Below are 19,901 nucleotides of genomic sequence, written 5' to 3' on the forward strand. Positions count from 1 at the left end.
AGAGAGAGAGAGAGAGAGAGAGAGAGGGAGAGAGAGGGAGAGGGAGAGAGGGAGAGAGAGAAAGTGACAAGAGAGCTGGGAGGACCATACCATCGGTCCAAGCCTCGTGGATGGAGGCTTTCTGCCGGAACTTCTCTGCGAGGTGGTCAAGCCGCTCTAGCCTGCGGATCTCATTCAGCAGCCACTCTTCGTAGCCCTTCTCGGCCTGCTCCAGGTGCTGCCAGCAGTTGTTGATATCCTGCAGGGCAGCAGAGGGCAGGGCTATCACAGGGGTAGGTCATCCAGGATGGCGATGCCTCCCTGAGGGATGCTGCAATGGGCTGATCATGTCTACCTCCTGCTTTGTTATATCTGTGTACCCAGACAGGACCCAACACATAGCAGGTGCAATCAGTTCTTCTGGATCAGATGCATAAATGAAAATGAATAAATGCCACAGATGGGGCGAAGGTGACTATTCAGGGAATACTGTCCCACCCTGAGAAGGGGTCTCAAGCCCTTGGTGGTGGTCCTAGATTTATGGCCGACTGGGTTTCCAAACTCAAACAATTCCACACAAACTGGTGTGGTTTGAGGATAGGTACAAAAATCTGGGGAGTGATGAGGGGAGGGGTGTGACAGTGGTGGTGGTAAAGTGTCAATGCAGCCCCACCCACCTCTGCACCAGAAAGGCTGTGCATTCTAGTTAAGGAAGACGATACTGGCCAAACATCAGACTGGGGGTTGTCTGGCTAATCTGCACTCCTGGGTCCTGGCTCCCTCTGCCCCCAACCCCTGCCCTTACCGAGACCATCCTGCCCTCAGAAGGCATGAAGGCGGGCCGGTTGCTGAGGCGCAGCTTGGTCTGCAGAGTGTTGAAGTTGATCTCCAGTTGGCACTTCTCCTGCACCTTGGGCGGCTTGTGGACTCGCCGGTAGTCTCGGAAGTCCTCCAGCTTCTGCTGCATCTCCTGGATGGTCTTCTGGGGCACGCGGTCCTCCAGCCAGGGGATGGTGCGCCGGATCCACTCCAGAAGCTGTGGGCACACAGGCAGCCATGTGGCGGGACCACCCCTGGCTCACAGGCACATGGCATCCAGATCTTCGAGGGTTCTGTCTTGGGGAATCACCCCTGCTTTCCAGCCCCCCGTTGGGATCCCAGGGCAGAGAATTCTGGGAACGGGTGCCCTCTCAGAACCACTGTGCTGTTCACTGGTTACTTCCTGTTCGTGCCTACGCTCTTGGTCTTACTTTTCCTCAGATCTAATCAGGGCCCCTCCTTGATGGTCTCCCTCATTTAGAGGGTCTCACTGCTTCCCTATTCACGGACTGTCAGCGCCTCAAGGGCAGGACCTGTAGCAGGCCTGGCTCTCTCAGGGGCAGCCAGTGCCATGCCCAAGGCCTGGGACATAAAAAATTAGAATGTAAAATTTAAAAAGGTGACATGCATTTTTATGAGCTACTCATATCTTTGATGGAGTGAGGACAGGCCACAAAGAAGCAAACAAACTGTACATTCTAGAACAACCTCAGGAGAGTAAAATCAGTTATTATGCAGCGTAGATATGCTCAGAGGAGTGATTCCCAATGACAACTTCTGGCAAAATGAGAAAAGCAAGGATAAAGGTATCCTTGTGTTTACGTCTTGATGCATGATGCCAAACACCCTTTCTTGGGAAGGGCTGGGATCCTAAAATATATAACCTTTAACCTTTTCCTGGTGTTAGAAATAATGGTGATAACAGAGGTAGCTTTTTTTTTTTTTTTTTTTTTTTTTAATAAATATCCCCTTAACTTGGCAAGATAAAAAGTCAGCCACCATAGGTTAGTTGTCAAAATCTTTTCCGAATTTTCCTGGTCTGTGAAAGCTCAATGTCTGTGAACCACTCACTGGTCTAGAAGAGAAGTCAAATTATTGCCCTTGGAAAGCTTACATGTTTTTTAATTTTTTTTAAATATGGAAATTTTTCCAAGTAAAGGACAGAATCCAGAAGAGATTTATTGGACACCCACCATCCCAACCGATGCTCCAGGTCAGGCTCTGGAGCAGAGCTGCCTGTGTTTGAACCCCAGCCCTCTCTCCTACCAGCCGTGTGACAGTGGACGTGTGCCTGACCCTTCCTGGGCCTCAGTCTCCTCACTTGGGAAAGGGGGTGATAGGGAGGGCAGATCCTCAGCCTGCAGTGCTGTTGCCCAGGACCTGCCATGACAACCGCGGTCCTGGCCAGCACCACATCAGCTCTCGGTCTCTCTATCCTACTGAGTCTGTCTCTCCATGGGGAGGGTGTGGGAATGTTAACTCTTAAAATGCTCCCTAGATGATTCTAAAGCAATGCAGTGTTCACAAAACTCTATCCTTGATTATCTGTGTTGGAACCCAAACTCCAGACCCCTGGAGCCAGCTAGCATGTTGATGTATCAGTTTGATGCTTAACCATGTGAAACCGACCTGAAAGGCCACATCACATAGTGGCTTGGGCAAACTCCACAGCCTGTAATCTTACCACCTTTTCTAAAAAGTCTCACTGCAATACCTGCTGTCCACTCTAAGTGTCACATGACCTTTGGTCAAGGGTAACAAAGGTGACCCAATCTTTCAGCTCTGGTGGTATCACTGGGGGTAGGGTAAGTGGCACTTACGTCACTGGCCAGCCTCTCGTAATCTTCCATCAGGTGTTCATTTTCCTGATTGACAGCCAGCACCTTGCAGATCCGGTTGGCGGCTGTCTCAGCCTGGAACAGGGGAAGTACACAGTCAGGGCTGCCTGGGGGCTAGGGACCCTCCCCCCTGACAGGCATGTCCCTAGAAAGCTGGCTGATCCACAGCCCACACGGAACTCCCCAAGGAGGAAAGGAGAGAAGTGCAGCTTCAGCAAGACGGCACCTTGAGTGCCTGTTTCCTGACAGCCCTTGCTGGTGTCTGCACAGCTTACTGCTCAGGCCCCTACCCAGATAGTCAGGCCCCTCAGCTTTGTTGGCCTGGACCCCGGGGATGCTGAGAAGGGTTGGAAAGCCCTCCACAGTGGAGGAAATGGGTTAATAGACTCCCTAGTAGCCCACAAAGAGGAGGGTTGGGTGAAGCTGGGTGGGGTCCTCCACTAGGTCAAACCCTGGATGAAGTCTCCCCTTGGGTGGGAAGGTAGGCTGCAGCAAGGCTGAGTGCTAGAGAGCTGTAGGGTAAAGGGTGGGGATGCTGGTGCCCCCAGAGAAGCCTGGTGGTCAGTGCACAGGCAGAACACACTAGGCCCCTTCCTAATCCTCCCCTTGATGGCTCATTGGGCCAAAGTCACCATCCACAGGGCAGAAGGGAGCAAGGGGTTCACAGAGCAGGGAGTGGTGGAGAGTGACTACTCTGCCCAGAACTACAGGACACTGTCCTGTGTTGGCCTGCTGAGGGGAGATGCGAGGAGTGGAGGAGGGGGAGGGGTTCCACACAAGAGAGGAGAGACCAGGTACCTTTCAGGAAGCACAGAAAGGGTCCAAGAGGAAGAGTTGAAACGGCAACAGAACAGGAACAGAAATAGTGAGGAGGGTCTACAGAGTGGTGGGGAAGGAAAACAGAGAGGCTTGGGGATGGCTCCAGACCTGGCTAACTACAGGCACTGATGCCCGGCCTCTCCCTCCACACACTGCTTCTGGGACAAGCAGACAGGTGAGTGGGGGACCAGCCAAGGTTGGTGTGCGAACACACACACACACACACACACACACACACCCTGCATCATGCTGCAGGATACTTGCCAATGGCTCCAGGCAGTGCTCCTCAGAGATGAGGTTCACAAGGGTTTGGCCAGTGAACACCCGGCCCAAAGGAAGTGCAAGAAGCAGAGCAAAGGTTGCAGCTTTCAGGGCAGCCATGGAGGTTAGTCCCTGACCGCTCACTTGGAAGAGACAATGGTACCCCAAGCTGAAACCCTCTCCTGTGCAGACCCACAAAGGTGGGGGCTGCTGGTCACGGTTACACTGTCCAATTCCTGGCATCCAGCTCAGAGTTCAGTGTCTTAGGTAGTCGGGTTGATGAATGAATGAGTGAACAAGGAGTAAATGCTTTAGCCTGGGGATCAGCTTGAATTTATAAAACAAAAAGAACCCTAGAGAGCACTCTTTTAAGAGATGGGATTGGTGAACACACAATACAATATACAGATGATATAATAGAGAATTGTGCAACTGAAACCTATATAATTTTATTAACCAATGTCACCCCAATAAATTCAACAAAAAGAGAGAGATGTGCTTAAGTCTACAGGGAAAAGACAGCAGCAATAATAAAAAGTATTCTATGGCTGGCCTGAGAAGCAGACACAAGCTGGGGAAACCCGAACTTGGGCTAGAGAAGCCTGGATCCTACAATGCCTTAGTGAACGGCAGCTCCAAGGGCCAGGCCTTTATTTCTTCCCTTACAAGAGCAGTTTGGCTGCCTCAAAATGGCCAAGTGCTCTGACCTGGGCCTTCCTGTCAGTGTCCACTCCCACAAATCCCGCCAGGTCTCCTGTTCCCCACTACATGGAGTTTAGCTCTAAGCAAAGGAGGGTAGCCAGGGCAGAAGAGAAAGCACTCTTGCAAGGGCAATGTAGTGGGCAGGGAGGCTGGCATGGGGCCCGCAGGAGGGAGTCCAATGGCATACATGCTATTAGTTGGGGTTTGTGGCAATGAATCTTCCACTGCTATCCACCCCTGCCCCACCCTGCCTTCCCACTAAGGTGGGGGTCCCTTCCACTCTCCTGCCTATGCTCTCCCACAGAACACTCCAAACACAAGCTCCCACCACATGCAGGGTAGGTGGCAGGAGACTAGGAACATGGCTCTCTGGCACAGGGCTGGGAAGAACCACAGTGGGCAGGGACAAGGCTGCTCCAACTACCTGACCACGTACCAGGAACAGTCATTTCATCCTCAGAACAACCCTGTGAAACAGGTACTAGTACAATCCCATTTTACAGATGGGAGAACTGAGGTGAAATGACCTATCCAAGGTCATACTGCTAAGAGGTTGCAGAGCCCGGGCAGGGCAAACTAGCACAGGGAGCACCTGCTTGACCTGGACTCTGAAGGTAGTCCACAAGAGGCAGCAGACACAGTCCATGTCCTATGACGCCCTACCCACTCTGAACTTAAGGGGTGTGTAGGGACTAAGAGTCTGTGTCTGGCATGTAGTAAGTGCTCAATAAACCAAAGCTAGTTTCTTTTTCTCCTCCCTGTCCACTTGCAATTGGTGACACAAACTCAGGTCACTGGGAGTAGCTGCCCACAACCAGAGACAGGAGGCAAGCAAAGGGGACAGAGGTGCCCAGGCCTCCATGTGGGACTCTCTCCTCAGGGGCAGCATGAGATCAGCCAGGCTCAGGGAGAACTGCCACTGGGAACACCTGTGACTGCTCTGCCTGTGTCAGCACGGCTGCTTGAGAAAGGGGCCCCGAGAGCTGGGTCAGCAGGAGTAGGCTCAGAGAACAGTCTAACCCAGCCGTGGGCAAACTAAGGCCCGCGGGCCGGATCCGGCCCATTTGAAATGAATAAAACTAAAAAAAAAAAAGACCGTACCCTTTTATGTAATGATGTTTACTTTGAATTTATATTAGTTCACACAAACACTCCATCCATGCTTTTGTTCCGGCCCTCCGGTCCAGTTTAAGAACCCATTGTGGCCCTCGAGTCAAAAAGTTTGCCCACCCCTGGTCTAACCTGTTCAGGCCGAGCCTTTCCTGGACCATTTGGGGGGGGAAGGGGCCGCAGAGAGGGGCAGAAAAGCCAGTTCTCCCCGGTGAAAGGGCACAGCCAGTGCACCACGCAGGTGGCCTAGTGTGGATCATGAACAGAGAGAAGCAGGGGCAACCAAGTGGTCAGGAGCACGGGTCCAAATTGCGGATCTGCTAAATTTAATGTGATGCAGGGACTCAACTGCCATTTCTGAGAAACTGGGACGCTACCACCAATCTCCCTGGGCAGGCTGTATTCACAGAGAGAATATCTGTGTTGCATCAGCACTGGACCAGCGCCAGCTAAGTGATGACACTGAAGCCCATGGTCACAATAAACCTGCTTGACTGGGTCAGTCCTCAGCCTGGCCAACCACAGATGGATGGTGAGGACGGGAGGAGGGCAAGGGCAAGCCTCTAGGCACAGCAGCCAGGTGTGCTCCCACCCCAGCTCACCTTTTGAGCCCCCGAGAAAGCGTGGTAGAAGCAGGACACGTAAGTCATGATGGCTTTCTCATCTGGCCTCAGAGTGCCTACAATATCTGCGCAGAGAGAGAAAGAGAGAGAAGCAGGAGAGAGTGAAAGATGCAGGGAGGGCAGCCGGGACAGGGCCCTAGGCTCATGCAGGAGGAATAGCGCTTGCTCTGGACTGGAAGCCAAACCCTGGCTCTGGCGATGCGGGCCGTTTTGTTAAGGTTTTGGTGAGGGAAGGGGGTGGATTCCTCTTCTAACCAGGCCTGGATTTGTGACACTAGCCATTGGGGCTGGAGGGGTTAAACCCTAACTGACCTTTCTGAAAATGTAAGATCATTTCTGCCACCTCAACATAAACCACTTAACAGTTTCCTGGGGCCCTAGAATAAAACCTAAATTATTTTTTTTTAAATAATGATTTTATTTTTTTATATATATATTTTTATTGATTTTAGAGAGGAAGGGAGAAGAGATAGAAACATCAATGAGAGAGAATAATTGATCGGCTGCCTCCTTGTACGCCCCTACTAGGGATCGAGCCTGCAGGCATGTGCCCTTGGCTGGAATCGAACCTGGGACCCTTCAGTCCGCAGGCCAATGATCTATCCACTGAGCCAAACCAGCTAGGGCTAAAACCTAAATTCTTGATCTCAGACTACAGTAGTCCTATATAGCCTGGCTCTGCACCTGCACCTCACTTACTCTTCTCCAGCCATTCCTTGAATAAGCCACGCTTATTTCTGCCTCACAGCCTTTGCACTTGCTCTACCCTCTGCCTGGAATGCTTTTCCTACAGATCTTCACATGACAGCTCCTGCTCATCACTCCAAGTGCTGTTCATGTCACCCCCCGGAGGCTTCCCATGATGACCCCAGCTAAAGCAGCCCTCGGGCTTCTCTGTCCCACCACCCTGTCCCATGTTCTCTACTGTGCTTATCACATGAAATTACTTGATCTGTGAATATGCCTGTTGTCTGCCTCACCCACTAGAATGGAAATTCCATGAAAGCAGAGACCCTGCTTGACTGTCACCACTATACTCTCAGTGCCTAGTACAGAGCCTGGCACAGACTGGGCACTCAATAGACAGTGTGAGCAAAGGGTGGCAGCAATGCCAAGGAGCTGGGGTATGGCTTCTAGTCGGAGAGGCCACTGCCGTCTGCAAGAGAAATGAGGTGAGCATGGGAGGCGAGAGGCAGCAGTGGCATTGGGCAGTGGCAGCGAGGTGGGCCTGCCTGGCCCTGCCCGGTACCTTCTGCGCTCCCGAAAAGGCATGGTAGAAGCTGGACACATAGGTCATTATGGCCTTCTCGTCGGGCCGAGCCGTGTTCACGATGTCTGCAAGTGAATGACAAGGGTTAAACTGCCCAAGTAGCGGTGGGGGGAAGGGATGATCACTCACCAGGATCCAAAGGCTCCCAAGACCACAGACATCCCAGGAGAAGGACCCTTAGAGCTGATTCAGTGACCCCTGGTGACTCTGGCAGGCTTAGCCACACCCTCAGCCCCTCCATCCCCATGGTCTTTAGAAAGGCCACAGCTGTGGGAACTGGATTAAAATGAGGCCACTTCCTCTCTCTGAGAATGGTCTCAAGGGGCTTCTGGATAGTCAACCCCCAAGGGCCACCAGAGGCCAGAGGCATGGATCCTGGCTGGGTGGTGCATGGCTGGGAAATGGAGAAAAGCCAGAAAAGGAAAACACAAAACACTCCAAACGGGTGGGCTCTGGACTCCGAACCACAGCAGGCAGGGTAGGTAGAAGCCTTGCTTATTCAGAGGAGCGAGCCCTCCCTGGCCACCTTGCTCCCTGCCTTCCCCCAGGTGTGGGACTGGGTCAGGCAGGGCTATGGCAGCCCCCAGAGTCAATCCTCCTCAAGCTCCCCCTTCCCCACTCCTCACCCTGCTCTATCCCTGAGCATGTCTGGCCTGCGCAGGCTGCTCCTGCTTTGGTTCCCCTGGAGACACATTGTCCCGGGTTCACCCAGATTCTCAGCCATTCTCACTGGCTCTGCCAGTTGTCTGAAGTTATCATAAGACACACACGAAACAATGTGTTGACTGAACAAAAGGGATGTACGTACCCTCTGCATCCAACATTTTGGGGATGTCTAGGTATTTCTCTGCCACTTCAAAGGCATTGTTCAGGTTGGTGACTGGGTCGTCCTGGGGAGAGGGAAATGAGGAAAGGAGGAAGAACTCAGTCAGGGGCAGGATCCAGAAACAAAAGGGACCCATGGCCGGCCTAAAAGGAAGGGATCTGGGGAGGGGTTAGGACTGGAAAGGGTACTTTTTAGGCAGTTCTCAGCCACCTGTGCTGCTGGCAGGGTGAGGAGGCCACCTGGATAGTCAATTCCGACCCAAAGGGACACCTCTGGAAATCCTGCTGGACAAACTAGGGACCTTTTCTCCAGAAAAAATGTGCTCTTTTCTTATAGTTTTCAACTATCCAGACCCCAGATTAAGCTCCCTGTCCTGAACCCCTGATAGTTAGTTGGCCAGACTTGAGACAGCCCTGGGTTGGGGGCTGGGGGAAGCAAATTGAGAATCTCTACGTTCCAACCCCTCTGAACCATCCCTTTATGCTGTCTCCCACTGCTATGGGATCAAAGCCCACTTGACTTGGACCCTTCTTCATGTGTCTTTACTGCTTTCCAGCTAGAGCCCAATTCCATTACTCACTGTGGCTTGAACGGGCTCAATGAGGCCCGTGCCCCCTCCACCTGGAATGCCTGCTCTCTGGCTCTAGGCTGGCCACTCCTCCACGGGCCCTTCCCAATCATGACAGCCCAAGTGTGCCATCCTCTCCTCTGCAGTATTGTCGGGCCCTATCTCCTCCCCACCCCATTCAGCCTGAGCACCTGTGCATGGCCTCATGTGGCTGGCTTGCTCTGGATACATTGTCCTGCCTTCCCCACAAGGCTGGGGAACTCCTAGGGCAGGGCCTGGGGCTTACAGGGTCACACGCTTTGTACAGACAAAGTAGAACAGGACCCTGCCAGGAAATGTCTGCCAGCAGTGATGGTTTGGAATGCCTTACTCCTCCTCCCCATGGACAGAGAGGGAATACTTCCAGAATCCAGAAGTTAAGGAAGGGGAGCTAGAAGACATGGTTGGTCAGGCCCTAAAATAACCCTGGTGGTTACAATGCCCATGGAAGGAGAAGGGGACAGTCTCTGAGGGGAGCAAGGGAGGTGAGAACTGAGCCAGGGGGTCTGGTGACAGTTGGCATTAGGCTCTCCAGCCTGCCCATCTGATCACAGAATCCAGCTTTGAACACCAGCGATAGATGGACTTGGGGGATGTGATCCAGTGTTAGGGTCAGACACAGGTTATCTGTGGACTGTTGAGGGGAACACAAGATGCATACCTTTCTCAGCTTGTCATACTCGATGAGCTCAGGCCTGTGCCGGTGGATCAGGGCATTAAAGGCAAGACCGTCCTTCCAGCTGGGGGTGGAAAGGCCAAGGTTATGAGGGTGTCCACGCACTGTAATGGGAGTTCAGAAAGGCCCCGGGTTCCCACAGTAACAATCAATTCCCATTTATTGAGGTGGTTTAGTGTGTGTGCCAGGCTCTGCCGGGAGATGGTATGGCAGGGAGGCTATGACCCTGACTGCTGGAGCTGAGAGTTACAGGGTCAAATCCCAGCTCTTCTACTTACTATTAGCGTGACTATGGGCAAGTCCTACAATTGCTACCCGTTTCCATGTCTGTAAAATGGGGATAATAACAGTGCCTACTTCATGAGGGTTGTCATGAGGATTAAATAAGTAAATATGGAAACACTTAGACCAGGGCCTGACATGTGTACATGCAAGGCTCCAATGAATTGGACAGGCCCAATGAGGGGAGACGGCCTACCGCGGAAGGCCGGTGCCTGTGCTGTGTGACCTCCGCACCCTGGCCGACATGGCCCACAGGCTGGCTAAATGCCAGGATGTGGCTGGCATGAGGGCCTCTGCGAGGCAAAATGACAACTGGTCACAAGCTAGACTGGTCACATTTTTCTTCCTGGGATCCTCTAAGGGCTGGTTCCTTCTAGGGTCAAGCTTAATGACACTTCCTCAGGAAGGCCACTCCTGACCAAGGTACTCTCCCAATTACTTTCTATCACCTCACTCTATTTTGTGGTCCTAGTTTATATAGCACTTCTCACTACCTGAAACTGTGTTGGTTTAGTTGCACCTTTGTCAGCTAGGGGTCCCCTCTGCTGCAGTGTAACTTTCCAAGGGTAGGGACTCATTCTGGTCCTGCCGGATCCCCACTCTCGGCACATACTAGGCATTGCATAGCTATTTACCAGTCCTATATAATAAAAGCCTAATATGCTAACTGTCCAGTCATCTGGTCGTCCGTTCAATCAAAGTATAATATGCTAATGATATGCTAAGGCCGCTCAACCGCTCGCTATGACGTGCACTGACCACCAGGGGGCAGACACTCCGACTGGTAGGTTAGCTTGCTGCTGGGGTCCAACTGAGCAACACGGGCTGGACATGCCCTGGAGCCCTCCTGTGGTCCCTCCCTGGCTGGCCCACCTCCCATGTCCCTCCCCAGCTCCAATGGGGTCCCTCGGCCTGGCCTGCGCCCTCTCGCAATCCGGGACCCCTTGGGGGATGTTGGGAGAACTGGTTTCAGCCTGATCCCGCTGGCCAGGCTGAGGGACCCCACTGGTGCATGAATTCATGCACCGGGCCTCTAGCTGAATAAATAAATGAACAAGAAGTACAGAGAGGACCAGTGAGTTGGTGGCAGGAAAAGGAAGGAGACACACAGAGGAGCTTAAGGGCAGGACCGTTTGCTATTAGTAGCAGAGTACAATGGAAAGGTCCCCAACCTCTAATGCTGGGGCCCTGGAGAGACTGGGGGCACAGAAGACATCTGTGGATCCTCTGAGGCCCCATTCTTCATTCCTATGTGTGCTCCCTCCTTCGTCCGTCCACCCTGGGAGGACACCAGAGGCTCAGAGGGTGCAATCACAGGGCCAAACTGGACCTGACCTCAGGACCACCCTGCCTCCGGTCATACTGGATCTCAAGTGACGCTGACCATGTTTGCCTGTGTCCTGGCAACTGTGGACACGTCTCCTTTCCTTCTCACACAAGGGAGAGCAGGTTCATCACTGGGCTGACTGGGTTTTGTTCACTAGAATGGACAAAGTACGTTTTCCCCAACACTCAATTCACGAGCATCTCTAGGGATGGGTTTCTCTTGAGAGGTCAAAACCAAAAAAAAGAGCTTTGTTGTTGCTTTAGAGAATCACTTTGCTTGTGGAGGAAGAAGAGTCATAAGGCTGGCCATAGAACCGGCCTTTAAAGCCTTCAGCCCAGGACGGTGAGGCAACTGCCACTGCCGACCTCACCACCACCACCTCTCTTCCTCCCCCCGCGCCCCCGCCCCCCCCCCCCCCTCCTCGGAGAGGACACAGGGACCTTACAAGGAGCTCACAGAAGTCAGTGTCAGGGGAAGGGACTCCTGGAGGGCTGGCAACTGACAGATCATGAGGAAAGCACAGGAAAAGAAGGCAGGTGGGAGGATAGTGCCTCAGGTCCCAGGAAGAAGCAAGGGAATGAGTTGGGCTTCGGGGCTGCCGGCGCTCACCTGATGTGGAAGTTCTGCACATTGACATTCTTGTATGGAGCTGTCTTTCTCTGGCACCAGAGAAGGAGCCCTTCCTTGGCAGAGGTCTCTGCAAAACACACAAAGACACTGAGCTCTGGCTCAGACAAAACCATTCTTCTTGTTCAAGCAGAACCCGAGGGACAGGCCACCAGACAGAGCAGCAGCAGCAGTGACGGTAGCAACAGCCCCTCCTATTCCAGACATGGGCAGGCCTCTGCTGATCCTAACCGCCGATCAGCACACATGGCCCCAAGAAGGAACTCCCACAGGGTCACCCCAGGAAATGGCAGTGACAGAATAATGTCAAGGTCTGAACCTGTGCCATGTTTCAGACCACAAGGCCTGTGCCTTTTACTGCCAGGATACATCATCAAAGAAGCCTTTGATCCTGGCCTTGGCCTCTCCTTGAACAAAGTGAAGAGTTGGTGATGGCCTGGACTGATTCCAGATCCACAGAGGCAAAAGTCGGAGAGTGGAAACAGGTAGGCGCTGACGCTCAGGGGAACCAGGCCAGGCCTGACTCTGACTAATGTCTATATGACTCAGATTCCTCGGCTGTAAATTGGAGCTGATCATGCCATCTTCATGAGGGTGATGTGAGGGTCCACCGAGACAGAGGCTGTGAAAGCAAAGTACTCTGGGTGGATACCAGAGTTGGGTGGCTTCGAGGGGGATCCCTTCACCTACAGCCTGGGCCAGAATCTCCACTAACCACTCCTGCACATGGCCAGGCCCTGTAAGTGACACTGGGAAACAGGGATGAGCCTTGAAGCATGAAGACAAAATGCCCGAAATCCTAATCTAACTCTCCCAACTCAGGTGGAACCTGGGTAGGGAGAAAGTGGTTTTTGGCTGTCAGTAGGACTCTTGGCTCTTACCTTCCACCGAGATGTCCTGGATGGCGAACCTGAGGATGATGGTCCAAATCATCCCCAGCGTCATCTTTGCGTTGCCATCCACGATCTCTGTGTGCAGGGAGGGGGCAAAGGGCGAGAAGGTTGTTAAACCAGACTGAGAGCCCCCTATCCCCAGGGCAGCCTTCCCAACCCACTTAAAGTTAGCTGCCCAGGCCTACCCTCCACCACCCTCACTGGAGATGTCCCCTGAACACTTTGGGAAGCACAGTCCAAAAGCCTCTAAACATATGTGTCCTTGGCCATGCAAGCCTCTTTCCCTCACGCCAGCTCATTCTCTCTCTCTTTTTCTTTTTAATATATTTTTATTGCTTTCAGAGAGGAAGGGAGAGGGAGAGATAGAAAAACATCAATGATGAGAGAGAATCATTGATTAGCTGCCTCCTGCATGCCCCCCACCGGGGATCAAGCCCGAAACCCAGGCATGTGCCCTTGACTGGAATCGAACCTGGAACCCTTCAGTCGGCAGGCCGCCCCTCTTTCCATTGAGCAAAATCAGCCAGGGCTCCCTTGACCCAGCTTAAAAGACTGCTCCTCCTCGAAGCTTGCTCCCAGCCCTCTGTTGACACCTCCAGGCTTTATGGGCACGTCTCCCCACTAGTAGGTGCATGTTGCACTACTGTTTGTTGAGAACCTGTCCACTTCCTTCCAAGCCCAATGCTGCCACCTTTGCCCAAGCCACTGTTGTCTCCTCCAGAGCTTGATGCACTGCGCCCTACACCAGCCCCTGCAATCCACCTCCACACAGCAGCTAGGGTTGTCCCTTTAAAAATTGCATCCGATTTGTGTCACTCACCTACACCTCAAACGAAGCCCGTGTTCTGAGGCCCAGCTTACAAGGTCTGCCCTGGGTGACTTTGCCCTTCTCCCTCCCCAGCACTCTTTAGCTGTGTCCTTTTGGCAAGCCAGGCTCTTTTTTACTTTAAGGACCTCACACCTTCTACCCACCAACAAAAATGCATCCCTCAACCCCCTTTCGCAGATGGTAAGTCCTTCTTATCCTGTCAGCCTCTGCTTATTGTCACCTCTTCAAAATGGCTTCCCTGAACACGTCTAAAGGTGCTCCCTGCACCCATCCCAGGGCCCCTCTCCCCACCACCCTGCTCTTCCCCTCATACTGACTGCCAATTGGAACCATGTATTTCTTGGTTGGTTTACTTGTTCACTGTCTGCCTTTGTGACCACTGCATCCCCAGCATTTGGCCCTGGCCCTTGAGAAAGATATGATGTTGTTGAAGGAAGAGGAAAGTAGGGACACAGAACCCAAAAACCAACTTCTCTCTGAAACGTCTGGGAGTGAGAGAGAAGGGTCTGGACCACACATTCTTTAGCTTCAGCAACTTAGAGAAAGTCATCTCTGCAGCACTCAGGGTACCATGTGCCCACTGCTGGGTGACAGAAGTACAAGTGGCCTCATCCAGGAGGAGCCCATCAGCCAGAAGTGCCTTTGGCAGTCTTTTAAATGTCCTCTGCCCCCACACACCCTGGCACACAAGATGCAGGGAGAAAGGGTGGGAAGAATAGGACACTTCAAGAGATCTTGTTCACGGATCCTCAAGAGCAGAAAACTCTAGGATGGGCTTGATTTAAAAAGGGGGTATCGTGGTCATCCACAGGATGGGGCCCAACCTTCCCCAAGGACACACTCAAGAGAAAGGGGTGGGGACTCTATTGGCAATGGTGGGGAAACTCCCCAATTGAAGCCATGGGCTGATGGCTGAGGATAGCTTTTGGCTTTAGTTTCAGGATAAGAAAATATGTGTAGTCTGCAGCCTGGAGGCAGAGGAAGAACACAGTGTCTGCAGGCCCTTTCCCAGGCCAAGAAGCCCAGACTCTGAAACCAGGCAGAGGCTTCCCAGTGTGGAGCAAAGGCAGCCATTCATTCAGGAAATCTAAGCTGCATTCCTCCCAAGTGCCAGATACCCAGAGGTGGGGGATGGGCAATCTGGAGAGGAGGTCACAGCTCCCACCCCCAGCTGGTTACATGGGGAAGCTGGTCACGGAGGGCTTAGGGAGTTCCTGTGAGGGGAAGAAGATGGCTTTTCTCATTACACTTCCACCAGCTGCTTCTCGGAACTGCAGCTGTGCCTCCAACTCATTCCCTCTTCTAACCCCCATAAGGAAGCCATGTTCCTACAACTGTGTAGATCCTTAGAGGGACAGGGAGATAAGGGCAGTGTGGGGGCTGGGGTTCTCAGGTATCCCAAAGCCCTCGGAATGTCCCTAGTAGGCTGCTCTACAGCTTTGTCTAAGGCCTGAGGGTCACAAAATTGGGAGTGAACTAATTTGGACATGAAAAAAGAACATTTTTAGCCTGAGTTTTTCTCCAAATGAAAACTGATGACTGCCACGGGCCTCTCCTCTAACCCCTTCTGTATTTACAAAATAGAATTTGAGCAAAATAAATGCAGCTGTGAGAAGCAGAAGACTGGAGTGCAGCCAGGAGGAAAGATCCATGCAAGGACAGAAAATCTCAGGGCCTAATTAAATCTTTGGGCTTTGATTTTTTTTAAACAAACACCAACTACTCCAACTGTGGTATCTAAGGCTTGGCACCCCTCTCTGGAGAGGTCCCAGGGCAGCAGGGGCAGGGGAAGCCTTGGAACTCTCTACAGGCACTCTAGCCTAGAGTCTTGGCCAAACTCTCAGAGTACTGTCACTAATGGCAATTAGTTTTCTTTGTTTTTTGAAATGCTGGGACAACATGGATGTTGTGCATAGGGAAACTGCTCTGACTAATGAGAACTTAGGGCTAGGCTGATGGGGAGCAGCTGAACTCCATCAGGCTTCACCTAGTCTCCAAAAGTGCCTGTGACCACAAGACAAGAACCCGCTGCTAGAGGGACAGCACGTTGTTGCTCTAGTAGGAGGGCTTGAAGTAGAAAGTTACAGTCCTGAGAATCCCCATGGGGCATAGAAGGATCCTGGGTAATCAGTCAGAGGACAAATTCTCCCAGGCCACGTAGCCAGCAAAGTCTGGTCATTGACCTTTGGGCTTGCACTCCCTGCCCCAGTGCACTGACACTGGGCCTCGAGTGCCCTTCTACCTTCTGCATCCCCTCCTGCCCACAGATACCAGGCAGGGCCTAAGGGCAAATGTGCTCCTGGCACAGAGAGATGCCATGTCACTTGTCTGTCAGTGTCCCCAGGGTACAAGTCAAAGCCATTCCTCTCCCTGCAGAGGAAGCCTGCCCTGCGTGATCAGGGGCACTAGATTCCTCGGTCTTGGACTGGATTATTCTGTGGGAGGGGAGGGGAAATTTGTGGGCCCAATGTCACATTGAGGCAATCACTGTGGTCACTGTTGAGGATATATCGGGGCTTTAAGCACACCCAGTGTTCTACCATCAGCACAACTTCTGAGGCAGAGGTCAGAAACTGAGCTGCCCAATCCAAGCTCACCTTCTGCCCCGATGGAGACCAGCTTGACTCCTTTGCTAGCAATGAAATCCAGTGCTTTGTTCACATTGTTGATTTTGTGCACTCTCATCTTGCCCCGCTCTGGCTTAGGTAACCGCTCACCTGAGAAAGAAGAGAAAAAAAGAAAAGCTCTAGGGTCCCATTGCTGCCACAGAACGGGCTGCCACAGCACTCTGGGCCCATCCCAAAGGCCTATGCTCAGACACACTGCTACTTCAGCCATATAGCAACTTGCTACTTTTCCCAGCAGCAACAGGACAGATGGGGTGGGCCATGTCCTGGGGCCTGCTGTGACAGGTACCCGGTTCCAGGTGGGGTGTGCTTCATGAGAGAGGAGTCTCACCTGAGATGACCTCCAGGAGGAGCATGAGCTTGAGCCCATCTCGAAAGTCCTCGTCGATGTTCTCGATCTGCGTGCCAGCCTTCCGCAGGTGGGAATTGCACCAGGCTGTGAAGGTCTAGGGAAGCAAAGCAGAGAGTGGCCAGGAGGGTCAGCATGGCTGTTGGGGCTTCTAGCAAAAGGGCTGGGCCATAGTCCTGGGCTTCACCCTTTATATATACTGTTTCTAATTATTACAACAACTTAGCAGGTTGATCTGAGGAAACTGAGGCTCAGGGTAATTAACAGACCCACTGCACAAACACCTAGGTGAAAAGTGGCAGAGCATAGATTGGACCTAAGTCTGCCACCCTTGGAACAAGTGCCCTCTCCGAGACATCCTAAGCCTAGCACAGGTAGCAGACAGAGGTGCCACAACCTGTGGTTTGCTTGTTCAATCACACAAACCTATCTGACTAAGTACCAGGCCCAAGTGTGAAAACAAGAGGCAGGGGCCCTGCTCCTGTAGAGCAGCGGCCGCCAACCTTTCGGACCTCGTGGACCACCAGTGGTCCGCAGACTACCGGTTGGCGACCGCTGCTGTGGAGCTATGTTCTCTTGGGCAGACACGGCCAGCCCTCATTCATCCAGTGGACTGGCCAGATCACAAGCACCAGCTAGTACTGCCTCCACCCACCTGCCCTGTAGAAGCTTGGGCAGCCACTTCCCCATCTCTGGCACAGAGATGACCTGGGACAGGAAGACAGCTGGAAAAGTAAAGCCTCCTATAAATTCAAGGTTTCCTTATGTTAGTGTCCCTTGGGAGCTTTGAGTGGCCTACCAGCAAGCACCTCCCCTGTGCACGTCCTCACAGTTTGCTTTCCTATCGGCCACATGTCCTCTATTCCCTGGGGAACATTCCACATCCCACCCTTCCAAATCTTAAGATCAATGTATCTTAGAGAGGGATGCCAGGCAAGTGGGAGGCAGGCCTCCTCCTTCCCCAGTCAAACAACTGTTTCTGAGGAGGAAGTTTCTGAGGATCAGTGGGCATGAGGATGCTGGAAGGTGAAAGGGAGTTTTCAGGTAAAGAGGGCCATAGACAAGAAGCCCAAACCTGAACACAGAACACCCAAATACAAGGCACTTGGCCTTCTGGTGGTGGCCAGCCACTCAGCCCCCTGCTGGTTGGGGCATGTTATCAGATGTCAGCGCCAGGGAAGCATGTCACACCAGTTAAGGTGGACATGCCCAGACTCCTTCTGGGAAACCGGCCCACTCAGCCTCCCAAAGCAGGGTCTTGGAAAAGCCCCACCCAGTTTCTCATAGGAATCTCTACCCTCTTCATTCTGCAGGGGTCAGTGTGCACGTGGGCAGACAGCCAGGAATGTGCAAGAGCACACACTCCGTGCCCAGGTACAGGCACAGGCAGAGGCCACGTGGGGGTGAGGGGCTTCCAAGGAGCCTCTGGCCAAACACTATGTGTTCTGATAATGCCACCAGTCCTGCTCATTCAGAGACTCAACACAGGGTCATTCCCAGACAAAGAAGCTGCCTAATTAACATGCTGTACTACAATGGGGACCACAAGAGGTTTCCTTCCAAACCTGAGTGCAGGGAGGGGAGGGCATGGGACAGGATGGGATGGACTGCTGGTGGCCCAGGACTCCCCCGCCTGCCTCTTACAACTATGAATTCCTCCGCCTAGGAGACAGAAAGCCCCTTCCTGTTTGAGGCTGTTCTCATTGCCTTGTTCCTGCCTCACCTTAGCCAGCAACTGCCTTTTCCTCAAATCAGCCTGAAAGGCAGCTCCTCGGGGGGTGCCTGCACCAACTTGCTTGCTCTGACCAGATTCTGACCTGGATGTCCCCTCCTCTGTGTCTGATCTCTCAACAATTATGCATTGTCTCCTGCCTCCCACAGCCGTGAGCTACTTTGAGCTCTGGCCACCAAGCAGGTTCTCATTAAGGAATGTATGAATTTGCCTTCCCTACCAAATTTCCCACACTGCCCCTATACCAGGGGTGGGCAAACTTTTTGACTCGAGGGCCACAATGGGTTCTTAAACTGGACCAGAGGGCCGGAACGAAAGCATGGATGGAGTGTTTGTGTGAACTAATATAAATTCAAAGTAAACATCATTACATAAAAGGGTACGGTCTTTTTTTTTTTTTTAGTTTTATTCATTTCAAACCGTTTGCCCACGGTTGCCCTATACAATTCTGAATTCAGACAAACCAGGGCTAGAATGCTGGTTACACCTCTCATGTGGGCAAGTTACCCATCCTAGCATCTGCTTCCTCATCTGTAACGTGATGATGAAGATGGCACTGGGGTCACAGCCAGTGTGAGGATTCAAGGTGACAATGCCTGTAGAGCGCATAGCAGGTGCTCAAAAAATGTTCTCAATACGTCCCTGTGCCTCTCCTGAAATCCTGCCTGCCTCCTCCACAGAGTACTTTCCCTGTGCCCTGCCAGCCCTCATTGGTACACAGCCCTCAGCATCTCTCTGACAGCCTCCTCCTCGTCTGGATCTCACCGGAGGTTCCGTGCACATGTGCACACTCCCATGGGGTAGGAATTACCCCTCACATCTCACATATTTGTATAATGCCCAAAGCACAGCTGGTCTCAGTGGTGGGCAGCGAGTACACGTGGAACTCAGCTGACCTGTAAAGCCAAGGGCAGTAGCAGGCGGGGCTAGGGCAGGAAATGAGAAGGGGATGCTGAGCCTCTGATCTTGCATGTGCCTGATAGATGCTGTTGGGCAGTAAAGTGGCCAATCACATCTCACGGCTGAGAGGATGCAAGAGGGCAGTTCCCAGAGGGCAAGCTTTATTGGTGTTCTGCTGCTGCTGAGGCCAAGATCTAGGCACCTGGTCTGCAAGCATGGCTGAGCAAGTGTCTCAATGGCAGCTCCACTGCCTGGATTATACTTGCATGCTCTGAAGGGGCACAAGTCTGGGTTTAAATGCCAGCTCCTCAGCTTACTTGTTCTGTGTTTCCAATCAAGTGACTTGACCTATTATACCTGATTTTCCTTCTCTATAGGATAAACTTACCAGAACCTACCTCCTGTAGTTGTTGCAAGATTAAATGGGGGGGGGGGGGGGGAGTATGCTTTAAAGCCTCTTACACAGGGTTAGCATGAAGTGCCAGATGAGCCTGGCCAGTATGGCTCAGTTGGTTGGAGCGTGTCCTGCACACCGAAAGGTTGCTGGTTTAATTCCCGGTCAGGGCACATACCTGGGTTGTGGGCTCTCCCCCCCCCACCCCCCCTCCCTTCCTTTCTCTGAGCATGTTCTAGGGTGAGGATTTTAAAAAAAAAATCTACCTATATAAAACCCTAATATGCAAATGGACTGAACGACGGAAGGTCGCTATGATGTGCGTGAACACCAGGGAGCAGCGCGAAACATGGCAGGTGTCGACCACAGCGAGATGGTGGAGCAAGTGAGCAGGGGTGCCAGACCAAGGCG

The 19,901-nt window shown here is 52.5% G+C and overlaps 1 protein-coding gene and 1 long non-coding RNA gene across 5 annotated transcripts in view; both read right to left on the reverse strand.

The window, feature by feature from the left end:
• The window catches only part of ACTN4 (actinin, alpha 4), a 79,399-nt gene that overhangs the window by 12,685 nt on the left and 46,813 nt on the right, over window positions 1–19,901 (reverse strand). For 3 of the 4 annotated variants that reach the window (XM_005860614.2, XM_005860616.2, XM_005860615.2), the window contains exons 2-11: window positions 16,447–16,561; window positions 16,086–16,205; window positions 12,648–12,734; window positions 11,749–11,836; window positions 9,516–9,594; window positions 8,230–8,311; window positions 7,401–7,486; window positions 2,619–2,711; window positions 785–1,015; window positions 91–238 (exon numbers count right to left, since the gene is read on the reverse strand). In XM_005860614.2, coding sequence (XP_005860676.1) covers window positions 91–238; window positions 785–1,015; window positions 2,619–2,711; window positions 7,401–7,486; window positions 8,230–8,311; window positions 9,516–9,594; window positions 11,749–11,836; window positions 12,648–12,734; window positions 16,086–16,205; window positions 16,447–16,561 — 1,129 coding nt within the window. Of the gene's footprint in view, window positions 1–90; window positions 239–784; window positions 1,016–2,618; window positions 2,712–6,130; window positions 6,217–7,400; window positions 7,487–8,229; window positions 8,312–9,515; window positions 9,595–11,748; window positions 11,837–12,647; window positions 12,735–16,085; window positions 16,206–16,446; window positions 16,562–19,901 lie in introns of all 4 variants that reach the window. The other variant, XM_014535081.1, reaches the window with a different exon arrangement.
• On the reverse strand, window positions 4,150–6,124 carry LOC106725114. Its single transcript, XR_001360986.1, has 2 exons — window positions 5,649–6,124; window positions 4,150–5,433 (listed from the first exon to the last, which is right to left on the reverse strand). It is a non-coding gene; the product is annotated as an uncharacterized LOC106725114 (long non-coding RNA).

Source organism: Myotis brandtii, unplaced genomic scaffold, assembly GCF_000412655.1.
Source record: "Myotis brandtii unplaced genomic scaffold, ASM41265v1 scaffold1373, whole genome shotgun sequence".
Taxonomy (NCBI): Eukaryota; Metazoa; Chordata; class Mammalia; order Chiroptera; family Vespertilionidae; genus Myotis; species Myotis brandtii.